At 42.8% G+C, this 13,808-nt stretch overlaps 1 protein-coding gene across 2 annotated transcripts in view; it reads left to right on the top strand.

Annotated features, from left to right (window-relative positions):
* Gclm (Glutamate-cysteine ligase modifier subunit) overlaps window positions 1–13,808 on the top strand; it is a 78,176-nt gene that overhangs the window by 41,028 nt on the left and 23,340 nt on the right. For both annotated transcript variants that reach the window (XM_055063361.2, XM_050196022.3), the window contains one exon: window positions 3,364–3,557. In XM_055063361.2, the coding sequence (XP_054919336.1) occupies window positions 3,364–3,557 (194 nt within the window). The remainder of the gene's footprint in view (window positions 1–3,363; window positions 3,558–13,808) is intronic.

The following is a 13,808-nucleotide window of genomic DNA, read 5'->3' as shown; positions in this document are numbered from 1 at the left end:
GTTTCAAATCAGACGCGTGGCTCTTTATAACTACGTGTTGCATGCGGTGCTGGATATAGGATTCTATTAACTTCAAAAAAACACCTCGAAAACCATAATAATTAAACTTTTCTAGTAGGGTAGCGTGATTTATGCAGTAAAACGCCTTTGAGTAGTCAACAAAAATACCCAATGTACATAGCTGACTTCGAAACAATCTAATATAATTTCCTTTTGTGTTAGAAGGACAGTTTCAACAGATTGACCTCTCGTAAATCCAGATTGCATGTTTGTTATTAACTTATGCTTAGTTGTAAAGGATGTAGTGCGGTTGTGAATTAATTTTCCAGAGGTTTTGAAAAAAATTGGCAAGACGGATATTGGTCTATAGTTAGTTAAATCGTTTTTATCGCCGCCCTTCTGTAACGCTATAACTTTAGCAACCTGGAGGATTTTTGGAAAAGTACCATGTATGTATGTCAGTACCAAATGTATGTCAGCGCCGGAGTGATTGCATCTAGTACGAATTTTGCAGGCCCAATTTCAAAACCATCGGCATCGCAACATTTACTATTTCTGATAAGAAAGTGTCGATTATTTCCCTATTTGTCATAGGAGTCAAAAATGAAGATTGGCTGGTTTTTGTAGTTAGATAGTGCGAAAAATTTGGATCATGAGAACTCTTTGCTGAATTGGTAAAGTACTTGTTGAAAAATTCGGCTAGTTCCTTTTCTGATATAGCATTACCATTAATTGTAATTTCCCTAATAGTCTCATTACAACCACTTCGTCCAAGAACTGTGTTAATACGCTTCCAAACAATATCTGTCTTTTTCATAACGCCAACATTAAATAAATTTTGTAAGTACATCCTTTTCTCGCGACGCCGAAGACTGTTTACTTTATTCCTTTGAACCTTAAGTTGACGCAAAGTTTCTTCAGACTGCGTTGAAATAAAGTAATGAAATAAACTATTTTTTGTGCGTATTTCTTTTGAACACTGTTTCGTAACCCATGGCTTTCCACATTTACGCACAGGTTTCAAAACCTTGCACCTGAAACATTTCTCGTAAGCAGATTTAAACTTTTCGTGAAAATATTCGTAAGCTGTCTCGGGGTCTGTAATAAGCAGTAGAGGTGATCAGTCAATGGAGCAATATTTCATTGTGAAAATTGTTTAAACTATGTGCATTAATGACTTATACATTAAAAGGAATGTCATTCGTGGTTCCAATAGACATGTTTAAAAAATAAAAAAATTTGGAGGTGATTGCTGATGCAAGTTCCTACAACACCGGATGAGAGATCTGTATCTTCAATGTTTGTTATGAAGACGTCTATTAGCATAATTGAGTCAGCGGAAATATGAGTGGGAGAGTTCACTACATTTGCAAAACCATTAGATTCAAGTGTCCTATACAATTCATCACGTGGTTTAAAAGTCTTCAACAAGTCAATGTTTATATCACCTGCCATAATGAGCTTGAAACCATTATCGTTAATCCAGCTTAGGTACTCATCTATAAAGGACAGAAAGCTTGGTATGTTTGTACCTGTAGGTCTGTATACAACACAATATACATTATCATTGCATTTAATTGAAAGCAGTTCATAATCAAGAGTAACAAAGGAAAATGACTCAATTAGTTGGCAATGCAGTGTGTTTTTTACCATCAACATAACGCCTCCTCCTTTTAGAGAGGGTCGATTTACGAAGAATGATTTATAACCGGGCAAACTGAGCACATCTATTTCATTTTTATGCCAGGTTTCATTTATCAGCACATCTGGGGGGAAACCAAACGAGGCAGTAAGCGCAACAATTTGGTCTTCCTTATTTTTGGCTGAATGTGCGTTAATGTGGATGAAAGATAATAAATTCTTGTTTTTTGCATATAAGTTACCTACTTCGCAAGGCGAGAGAAAAGTAGGAGAGGAGGTGTTTGTAGGTGTGACGTCGTTGAAAGAAAACATCCTTTTCCTAGTCGATCTTATCAAGATCTTAGATGCAAGCTATACGCATTGCTCGGGAAGACTCTGTTTTCCTTGCAAAAACTTTGCCGTCCCTTGTCCATGCAAAACGCAAATTTTTCTCTTTCTTTTTCACAATTGTCATGCCCAGCAGCTTCTTTAATCCGAAACATAAATGCTCGTTCATATATACTGGGGCAGACTGCGAAACCAATATCAGCCGTTGAAAATCTTTTGTTTCTGGCCTTTTCTGAAACTGCATCGCGTTTTGATCTGCTGTAAAACTGTACAAGAATGTTTGATTGGGAATCCTGTGGCATTCTTCAACATCGCCCTGTACAATTGATTCACCGACAGCATCGCCAATGTATTGCAAAATTTTCAGGCGACTTTCATACTGCAAAACTGGAATACCTTTCATTTCTAGGCTTTTGTTTCTTGAGTGCAGTTCCAGCTGTACCATTATTGGTTCATTTGCTTGCACCTGCTCTTTAAGGAGTGCATACTCAGACAGAAGGCAAGCATTCTGAACCTTAATTTCTGCATTTTCCTTTTGAATGGCTATCATGCTAACTTTCATTTCTTCGAAACATTGGTTAATCAGTTCCATGCTAGCTTTTACTTCTCTGTTTCCTAAATTCTCGTTCCGGAGAAGCGCGCATGTCACGAATTTCCTGCTTGATTTCTTTCAACATTTCTAACATTTCAGGATCAGGTGTCATGCTTGGAATAAGAGAATAGGGCGACAGAAACAAGAACGACAAGTCAAGATATGGCAGCGGCAACAGCAATATTTACATAAGTCATAAAAAGTAGATACTGATGTGATTTCTAACCTGTAAGGGCCGAATACGATACACAAGCGTAAGCCGTGTGTCTCCAATGCTGCCGCCACTGCCAGTCTGAAGCCTAAGACCTTGCCTTCAAAATTATCACATACTTGACTGACAATGATTTAGCGGGACATCACGTGCCTCTTTACTGTTCTAAGCTGGTCAAAATGCAGTATCATTAGTACAGCAGGATGACCTTTATGTTGGTGTCCTGAACTATCTAGGATAATTACATAGGAACTCCTGGGCCGAAATAATGTAGTGAATCTATTTCAATTCTTGTCCTTTTTGTACTTTGTCATTGGCTCAAGGGGTACATTGCCTGTGCCACCACCAGAATGGGCCGGTCTGGAATTGCAAATTAAAGAATGGAATAAAGTTGGTTCAAAAGAAATCATTGTGTTGTACTGGCACTTGTCTCTTGAACCTATGTGCACACTAAGGCTGATTTAAACATCACTTTGTCCACTTGTTAACCTTTTTGTCTGTTTTTGGATATGCTCAGTTTATCTTGCACCATCTTGTGACTATTGCTGTATAACTAGCTTACCATAATGTGGCGTCATGCCCAATTTTTCAGTGATGGAGGAGCTTGGTGTGTCTGAGCTGGACTCTCTGATTGTGGCCTTCCCACCAAGTGCAAAGTCTAGCACAGAACAAGTGCGCCCCCTGTGGGCTGCCACTGAGCAGCTCTACCGCCAGGGCCTGGCACTCTCAGTCGGTGTTTGCGACCTGGACACAGCGCAGCTGCGGGATCTTCACTCATGGGCTCAGGTGAATAAGAAAGTATTTTTTATCATTTAGAACAGACAGTATTGGTCGGCGGATGCCACCACATCGAAAATGCCAGGCAATTAATAGCAGCTGTTTTCTTTTTTGTTGCCGTGCATAGTGGCAGAATGTCATGCTCTCTTGCTACACAGAACTGCCTGTGTGAGGACTATTTTGTTTTGCTAACTCACTGTGTATATTTTACATGCGCTAAGGGGGCTGTATCCTTCAACTTGGGAAAAAAATTGTAATTTTTTTTTTTTGAAGGTTATGGATTCATTTTGTGTAATTTGTCTACCAGCAGCTCTGAAGTTGTTTATAGAAGCCAAATGGAAGGCGCCTAAATATCAGTTTGGCCAGCCAAGGTGGAAAAGAATTTCATAGAACTTGTGAAGGATCTCCACTTTTCGGATGCCCATATTTGCAGACTGCATAACTGAGTGCCACCATGTTAGGTCTCTACTAAAAGCAAGCTTCTTCGCTTCATATTTATTACCTCCACTGAATCTTTCAAGCAGGAGGGAACCTGTAAAAGACAAAAGTTTTAAGGGTCTCGTGAGCAGAAATGGGTCACTTCCCATTGGCGTTCCATGCCACTTAACTCTTTCTACCATGGGGAAAATAGGTGTGTTTTGTAGTTTATGCCAGATTTTCTTTCTGAAGGAACTGCTGCACTCAATATTTTATGTAATACATAAACAAAAAGCAGAATGAATGCACTTTTCACGCATAAAAGCTTTATTAACGAGATGTATGTCATAAAAAAGGTGTAAATTGTCAGAATGAAGATTGTAGGATAAAATTGAACAAAGTTTGTAATAACACGGTTGTGTCTACTAAGAAAAAGATTTTACAAAATGTATGAGATATACAAAAGGCATTGCCATCTAATAGGCACTATCGCCAAAATAAAAAAAAAAAATTAATTGAATAGGTATTCCATTAGAAAAATTTAAGTGCTAGCACTACTACTTTGGCGGGCTGGGCTGCGGCCGCCGATGTTCCCGGCTGGCTTGCGTCGTCGTCGCTCTCAGAGTCAAAGTCCGACGAAAAGGCAGCATCCTGAGTCAATGCTGCTCCATCCATTGATAAAATCAGCTGCAAACGCAGCAGAATTGTGAGATATGTGATCTTTCGAAGTGCACGCCACTCTCGGAAGCTGCCATTTTTGCTTTCTACTTTGACGATCGCCAAGCTCCGTAATGCGTTCAAAAATTAATGCCTATTGGCGAAAAAGCGAACTGCTTAGAAAACAAAAATATAGCTTTCCTCCTTCACATCCTATGGCACAGAGTGCCCGTGAGCGGTGCAAAAGGTCTGGAAAGTGGCATTTGAAACCATCGATAGCAGGCGGCCAGTTTTTCTTTCTACTTTAACGATAGTGAAAACTTTGGAGCGCATTCAAAAATCACTGCCTGGAGGGGGAAATAAGTGAACTGCTTAAAAAACAAAAGAACAGTTCTTCACGTCTGATAGCACAGTGTGTCCGTGAGCGGCGCTGAAAGTCTCGAAACCGGTGTTTCAAACCATCGTTAGCAGGCTGACGATGCTCAATGGGCACAGTACAGGAAGTGCTAAACGCACTCAGTCATGAATCTCCTCCGTGATTGCTTCCAGCACCGAGTGTGCTCTGCAGAAGAGCATCTTCTACTGTTATGCTCTACTACCTGCTATTTTGAGCATGATAGTATTGCACATTGGTGTATTTTAGGATTTCTCTGGTGATTACGGAGTGACGGTCATTCAAGAAATAGGGGAAGATTCATTGTTTCAGTAAACTTGACCTTAATTTACAGAGGATGCGGGTGTAAGACTCCTCTTCCAGCTTGTGGATTTCTGAAGAACTGATTTGCTCAATATGTGTCCCAGCACTTTCTTCGAGTTAATTCAACCTTGCACCGCTAGCCTCTAGGTTAGCTGACTGCTACAAAAAGACATTGGTACCAAGTTCAATCGCTTGGTCAGGGTGAATTTTTCTTCAACTATGAAGCTTTCTTCCTGAGAAAACCATATGGCTTCTCTTTGTAGCTCCAAGGTACTGTCATGGGGATGACCATCTTTTTCTCCATTTAATTATTCCACCTGTTCCTGAATGTGCCTTATTTACTCATGCACTTGGCGGTGTGCACATTTGGGCACATGGCCTTGTGAGTAGCTCTATGTTGGCAAGATAAAAGAAATGCTGCAAGGACTAGCGACATCATTTGTTTGTGGGCCTTTTGAGCCATGACTTTTATGAATTACGTTCTGTTAGCATAATGACAGTGGTTCCATGATAAGGACAAAAAGAAAGGAAATGCAGTTGAAAGTCGAGCACAAAATTTTTGCATTTAAAGCAGCCCTATTTCTCTTGGTCAATCCATGAAGACTGAACCCAAGAGTTCATTCTTTTTTCTTTTTAGGAAGATTATATAAACAGTGTGAAGAGGATGGGCTAAATTCAGCTTGCCCTTGTAGCCAGAAAGGAGAAAATGTAGTCCATCAATCAAGTAATGACTTCCAATAAGACCCTGTTACTAGCCAGCTAGACATGGTACCGTGAAAATAATGATTGACAGCAGGCAAGTTGGTGTGTGTAAATACTGTAAAATTGGATGCATAAAACTACAGAGACTAATGAAAGTATGTGGACAGGATGTGCATTCTGTCTGTCCCTGTCCTGTCCAGCTTTTTTCGTCAGTTTATGTAGTTTTGCAAGAATGGTGACCTCGAAGGCCTTCTCGGCTCTATTGGTAACGAGACATGGCGACATACATGGCAGCATTCTAAAGTGGGGCTCTTTACATAAGAATTCCATCGTGAATGTTGCCAGGCCCTGTGACTGAGTGCAAACAAAGTTGCACAACCTTTTACATTCTTAAAGTCCAACTGCAACGTCATTTGACTTTGGTTAAATTGGCTATAAGTGAGCAGTATATATTTCTGAAGTAATTTTGGCAAAGCTGCAGTGCTAGTAACTATGTAGTTCTCTGATTAATAGCCTTTAATAGCGCCTAAGCAGATGAAACGTGCACCTGGTGGTTAGTGGCTGTGACGCAAGTACAGGGAAATCCTGATAAATCGTATTGTCTGATAATTGTAATTGCTTTGTTGGTCCTGGCAAAGTGCTTTATATTTGAATAGAGAAAAACTCTCATGAATTCTAACTTCGAAAATGGCGCAATTGTTGGACTACTTTTGGACTACTTTTTGAACAAACCTTAGCCCATGGCTCAGGTTTGATGCGTCGCTAGCTGCCTTATTGTCGTGTGCCATGAAAAGTACGAGGAAGGACACACGGGAAGCTGAGACTGAACTGGAGCAAGCAGAGCGGCGCACGGTCAACCACGTCATCTCTAACAGTGGGTACACGGGAGGACAGTGCGCATAAAGCCCCATCCTTCTCTGCTCACCCTCACACGTTTTCCCTCGCATCTACAGCAAATGGCGCACGAGATGCAATCTTATCGCTCTGGGGCTTTATGCAGAACCTAGGCTTCTTCCTGTACATGTCGTTGTGCACTGGTGGAGGAAGCTTAATTACTTCTTCAGTGTGAGCCCAGTGATGGTACTGGTTTTGCGCACTGTACTGCACAATTGATCGGGCATTATATATATTTTGAGTCATGACTAAAACTGTGTTTTATTCGAATAAATTTCTGGTCCCCTTAGGTTTCAAATTAAAGGACACCATCTCTAAATGTCATGCCGAAAAAAATTTTTTTAATCCTTCAACTATAAGTGGAGTTATCACACCAATACCAAGCTTTCTCTCTCTTTTCATCTCCGCTAGCGCGCTGGAAGCTACACAGCAGATAAGCCAAGACGGGGTAGACCTGGCCAAAAGTTGAGTGTCGCAGTGGCAAAAGGGCTCGTCGTCGTACCCCGTGGTAGCCACGGTAGACTATGCTACGCAGAACACCGCTGCCACCTTGTAGGCCATGCACAGCTGACGCAGCTACGCACAGTGCAGAGATGAAATGATCTTTCTGTCATTTTGAGATTGCAGACATTTAAATTTTTCATTTACTTAACTCAAAATTAGGAATTTTGTATTACTGAGAATGCCCTCATGATCACAAAATCAGTCAATAGAGTTGGTGGGTCCTGCTGCTTGCGATGATGCTGCATGGCAGCATTGCGGAAGCAAGAGCAATGAATTTTTCGCCGTTTTTGACACGAAATTGTAAATTGCCAGCTGACATGTTCACAGCAGCCTCTACAACAGATCGGCTAGGATTTCTTACTGCATTCATAAAGTGTTTCAGGACCCCTTTAAAGGCCAACTGCAATGGAATTTTGGGCCTTGTAAAAAGCTTAGATTGAGATAGTGTAGATACAGAACAACCTCGATGCAAAATCTTACGTTTGAAAAACGAGTGGATGCGTCGCAAAAGGCTCGCAAAAGTAGGTGTTTCTGACACCGAAACAAAAAAAAATCACGGCATTACTACTCGCCAGAAGTGATGCACGACTCAGATCATGAGACTCCTTGACATGACCTCCGATGTTAGCTACTGCCTGTGGTTGCCTGTGAAACACTGAAAAATCTTAGAGGCAATGTGCTGGCAGAGTAGAATCTTGTTAATAGTGATGCCATTCTATGATTAGTTAGGAAAGTGTTTCAGGGCCCCTTTAAGCACTTTACTTATAAGCCAGTGCATCAGCTGTTCGCCAAGCAAGAGCTGCTTGAGCACTATAAATGAAAAATGTGTTGCAGATATAATGAACATAAATACAGGGAAGTTGCCATAATTAAAAATCTCTTAATTTGAATTGAACGGCTGCTCCCAACAGAGTCACATGTATTTGAATAGGGAAAAACTCCTGCGAACTTAAACTCCTAGTGTAATGCTTAATAGTTATTTCTAACAAAATTTCTTGCTCCCGCAGACTGACTTACGAACAAACCCAAGCCATAGGCCAAATTCTGGTCCATCGATAGCCACTGTAACCATGACCACTAGCAAAATTGAGCCTTTTAGCCTTGTGTGATTCGTCTCACAGTGCATCCATCACCTTCTCCACGAAACTAGGGTGAAGTGCCATGCCATCAACTTCTAGCATGTGGTCTTCGCCTGCTGTGTCCCACAGGGGCATCTGCGTCAGCAGGCATTTGGTATGTTGCGACACCACATACCCGAGCATACGAGGGTTGGACCCTCCCGTGTGTAGCCGTGTCCGGGGAAAGGGAGATCCTGGGGGTTGAGCCGATGCTGGGTGTTCGGACCTTTTAGGCCCCCGGCGGAGGCAACACTCCTCCTTGGCCTCTGCTTCGTGTATGCGGCGCCCCCAGACTGACCCACCCGGGGGAAATTGGTAGTTGCCTTTTCCTGTCTCTCTCTCTCCCTCCAACCTTCGTCTTTCTCTCACTTTCCATTTTTCCTGTCTTCTCTTGGCTTCCCTTTAATACCAATTTTTCCAGGCAGCAAGGGTTAACCCTGGGTGAATAGCCAACCTAGGTTGTTTCATATTTGGTTATAGTGATAACGTGCAGCTGGCATCTGCAAGACCTGTTTGTTCAGTCCCTGTAGCATTCTCTTGTAGGGCTCCATGGTGGGTGGCTGGCGTTATTGCCAAAAACTATGCATTCCTCTATGGCTAGTTCCTTCCCCCCACTCTCTGATTGCCCTCAGAAAAGAGGGCGCACCGATGAAGTATTCCAGTTTTTTGGTCGGCAAAAAGAATCTTTTCCTCTATGATATATCATTCATTCTGAAAAAAACCAGATAAACCAGTTCGAACAATTTCACCGTACCTTGTTTCAAAGTCTTTGACTGATGTTCTTGGTCCAGGTTATAAGGCGTCGAGGATGGCAAGCGGTGATCTCCTCCTGGAGCTCCACGATCAGAAGCAATATGAGAAATTGCTGAAACTTGTGTAATTTGGGGAGACCCAAGTAACAGTAACCCCACACCGTACTATGAATACCACCCTTGGCGTAGTCTCAGATGATCTTGGTGTAGTCTCAGCTTAGTCTCAGATCTCTTGGAGCTGACTGAAGTGGAACTCCTGGAGGGCTTCAGTGAGCAGAATGTGATCAATGTTGTAAGAATTAAGATGAGGCAGGACGGCAAAGTAATCGAGACTAAACACCTGATACTCACCTTCGGCTCAAGTGTTCTTCCCGAGTCCATCGAGATCGGGTACATCAAGCTTCGCATAAGGCCATACCTGCCAAATCCCCTCCGATGTTTTAAATGCCAGCGTTTCAGCCACAGTTCGCAGAACTGTCGAGGCTGCCAAACTTGTGCGAAATGCAGTACCCATGAACACACCTCTGAATCTTGCGAGAACTCTCTCCACTGTGTAAACTGTGATGGGGAGCATGCCGCATACTCACGGTCTTGCCCATCCTGAAAAAAAAAAAAAAAAGAGATTGTGACAATAAAGGTAAAAGAGAATATTTCATTCAAAGAAGCACGCAGGTGGGTATCCTACCTGCCAAAGACCAGCTTTGCCAATGTGGCACATCTGGGGGCAACGCCACAATGGCCCCCGGTGGCTGTCCGACCCACACGCAGTGAGGTGGCAGTAACGCCATCCCCCCCACCCCCGGTGGCTGCAGCTAGCGCTGCTCTGCTGCCCCAGCCGAAGGGACCATCCACCTCCGGGCTGGTGGCCTCAAAGGTCTCGTCTGCCGAGACGAGGCCTTCTCGTCAAATGCAGCGCTCGCAAGAACGCATGTCCAGCGCCTCGCAAGATGTAATGGACACAACAACCAGCCAGACGGCGCCACCCGCGCTTAAGGAGCAGTGAGACTCGCGATCGCTCCAAAAAGGACAAACCTCGTGTCATGGCGCCTGGAAAAGGCCCGTGAGCACTAATCTTCGTCTCTTTAACACAAAGCACCAAACACATTTATCATAATGGAGACACAAATACTACAATGGAATGTTAGAGGACTTCTTCATAACCTTGACGATATTAGAGAATTCCTACACAAACATAATCCAAAGTTGCTGTGTGTTCAAGAGACATATCTTAAAAACCTACAAACACTAATTTCTTCGCAACTACACCATCTTTCAAAAAGACCGCTACGAGGCTAACGCCTCTGGCCGTGTAGCAATAGTTGCCGACAAGTCTGTGGCTTGCCAACACGTCGCCCTTCAGACGCCCCTTGAGGCGGTGTCAGTTCGAGCAATCCTTTTTAATAGACTGATCACTGTGTGTTCTGTATACATACCCTCTAACTATCATCTCAGAAAAATCGATTTCTATAAACTCGTTGATCAGCTTCTGGACCCTTACATACTCGTGGGTGATTTTAATGCCCGTAGCACAATGTGGGGAGACTCGCGAAGTGATGCAAGACGTCGATTCATTTAAAATTTTCTTCTGACCTCTCGTGCCTGCTTGTTTAATAAGATGGAGCCAACCTGTTACAGCGTCCAACACAAGAGTTATTCATCAATAGATCTAGCAATAGGCTCTTCTCCTCTGCCTCACTTGGAATGCAACTTCATCAATAAACTTTATGGAAGTGACCACTTTGCTGCAACTTTAGATCTGATAACTCTGCATGAATACCCACCCCATATTACTCGATAGAAATTAGCGTCGGCAGACTGGGTGCATTTTAAGGAATCAACTTATCTACCACAAGATTTTATAAACGATTTTTAATATGGATGATGTTTTTATACATTTTACCGCTTTAATTATTGATGTAGCCGAAAAGTTTATCCCGCAAACGAATGGTATATCGCTTATAAGACGTGTTCCCTGGTGGAAAGAAGACTATAGAGAGGCTCGAAAGAGGCAGAATAAGGCATGGGGCGTGTTGCGCAGATTGCCAAATGCTGAAAATCTAATTCAATTTACAAAATTTTAATCACAGGAAAGGCGGACATGACGTCAGGCAAAGAGAAAGCTGGGTGAGGTTCCTCTTGGGTATTAATGCATACACACAGGAGGCAAAGGTGTGGAATGGCTTAAGAAAGCTAAAAGGGCAACAAATCCATCCATTGCCTCTGGTGAACGAACAAGGCAATACCTTGCAAGACCAGGCAGACTCTCTTGGGAAGCACTTTGAGCCTGTGTCGAGCTCAAGCCGTTGTTCTCAATCCTTCCTTAAATACAAACAAATAGAAGAACGTAAGCCAGTCGTATGTAAATGCAGACAGAACTAACTATATAACCAGCCTTTCAGTATTGCCGAGTTGAGAGCTTCCTTGATCGCATGCAATAGCTTTGCACCGGGACCTGACAGAATCGTGTGATCAGAAACACACATACTGACACACAAGTTACACTACTTGCACTTTTCAACACTATTTGGGCTGCCGGATACCTTCCATCCACATGGAAAGAAGCCATTGGGATCCCTGTTTTGAAACCGGGCAAGTTACCGCCCGATAGCTCTCACAAGTTTCCTTTGTAAGCTATTTGAAAAAATGATTAATCCGCGACTCATCCATTTCCTTGAACTGAACAAAATGCTTAATCCCTATCAGTGTGACTTCAGAGAAGGGCGGTCCACAGCCAGTCATCTTCTATGCATTGAAGGAAATATCTGTGACGTATTTGAACATAAACAGTTTTTCTTATCCATATTCCTCGATATGGAGAAGGCGTACGACACAACATGGGGCGCTACGGAATTATGAGAGACTTGTCCGGAAAGGGCATCCGTGGCAACATGCTAAACCTAATAGAAAGCTATTTGTCTAATCGTACCTTCTGCGTAAAAATCGGGAATGTATTCTCACATCCATTTCCACAGGAAACTGGTATACCCCAGGAAGGTGTACTCAGCTGCACGCTCTTTATCGTTAAAATGACCACACTTTGTGCTTCATGACCACGGGCCATTTTTTATTCCGTCTACATGGACGACATTCAAATAGGCTTCAAGTCCTGTAACCTTGCAGTGTGCGAGAGACAGGTACGGCATTGCTTGAACAAGGTGTCCAAGTGGGCAGACAAAAACGGAATTAAAATCAACCCCTACAAAACCATGTGTATTCTTTTTACCAGAAAGAGAGGCCTGGTCCCAGATTCTTGTGTAGAACTGTGGGGTCAACAAAGAGCATAAATTTCTGGGTATTATACTTCACTCCAGGCTTACTTTCATCGCACGCATTAAATATGTTAAAGAAAATGTCTAAAAGCAATGAACACACTGAAAATTCTATCCCACACAACATGGGGTAGCGACAGGAAGTGTTTGATTAATCTTTATAGGAGCCTAATACGATCACAATTGGGCTATGGTGCCATCGTATATAACTCTGCTGCCCTGAGCATGCTAAAAATGCTACATCCTGTCCACCACCAAGGTGTCCGCTTAGCCACTGGTGCTTTTAGGACTTGCCCTATTGAAAGCTCATAAGCAGAATCAAATGAATGGTCACTCCATCTGCTGAGAACATACTTCAGCCTCGCATATTTTCTCAAAATACACTCTAATCATGAACACCCATGTTTTAATGCCGTTAACGATATGACATGCTACACTTTTCCGTAATCATCCATTTGTAAGACAGCCTTTCTCGCTGCGTGTGAAGGGGCTTGGCAATGAAATGCATGTCCCACTCCTCGAGCATCGCTTAATGCATCCAACCAAGCTGTTACCTCCTTGGGAGTGACAGGTGGAAGAATGTGACGTATCCTTTCTAGAAGTTACAAAGCATGCTCCAGAGGTCGAAATCCTAATGCATTTCCTAGAACTCCAGTGCAAGCACTCGTGCACAGAGTTCTGCACAGACGCTTCCAAGTCACATGCCGGGGTGTCCTATGCAGCCATCGGTCCAACCTTCTTGAAATCCGATGTACTGCATCCGGAAACAAGTATCTTTACGGCCAAGGCCTACGCACTATTGTCAGCTGTGAAGCATATAAGGAAATCAAAACTCCAAAAAGCAGTTATATATACAAACTCCCTAAGCATCGTGAAGGCCTTGATGTCACTCTGTATGTATGAAAATTCAGTACTTCCTGAACTGTGTTCCTACCTGTGTAAAACATATCTATTTAACCCTTTCAGGATCAGTGATGTAAATATACGGCACCGCGAACAAGTTCAAAATGATTGATGCCGTATATTTATGCCGCCATCTGTACGTTTAGAAAGCGCGCCAATTTCCTAACTTCTTCTTTTCTGTCATGTGCTGCCACTATGTGGGAATACAGGGAATTTTTTTCGTGCGCCTCCCTCTCTGTTTTCGTTGCATGGTTTGTTTTAGAGCTAGTTTGCTCCTGCGCGTCTATATACTACCGCTCGTGCATTGATGCGCGGGCGGGCGACAGTTTGGGTTTTGTTCCGCGGGC

Source organism: Dermacentor andersoni, chromosome 1, assembly GCF_023375885.2.
Source record: "Dermacentor andersoni chromosome 1, qqDerAnde1_hic_scaffold, whole genome shotgun sequence".
NCBI classification, from domain to species: Eukaryota; Metazoa; Arthropoda; class Arachnida; order Ixodida; family Ixodidae; genus Dermacentor; species Dermacentor andersoni.
This window is presented reverse-complemented; position numbering and strand designations above follow the sequence as displayed.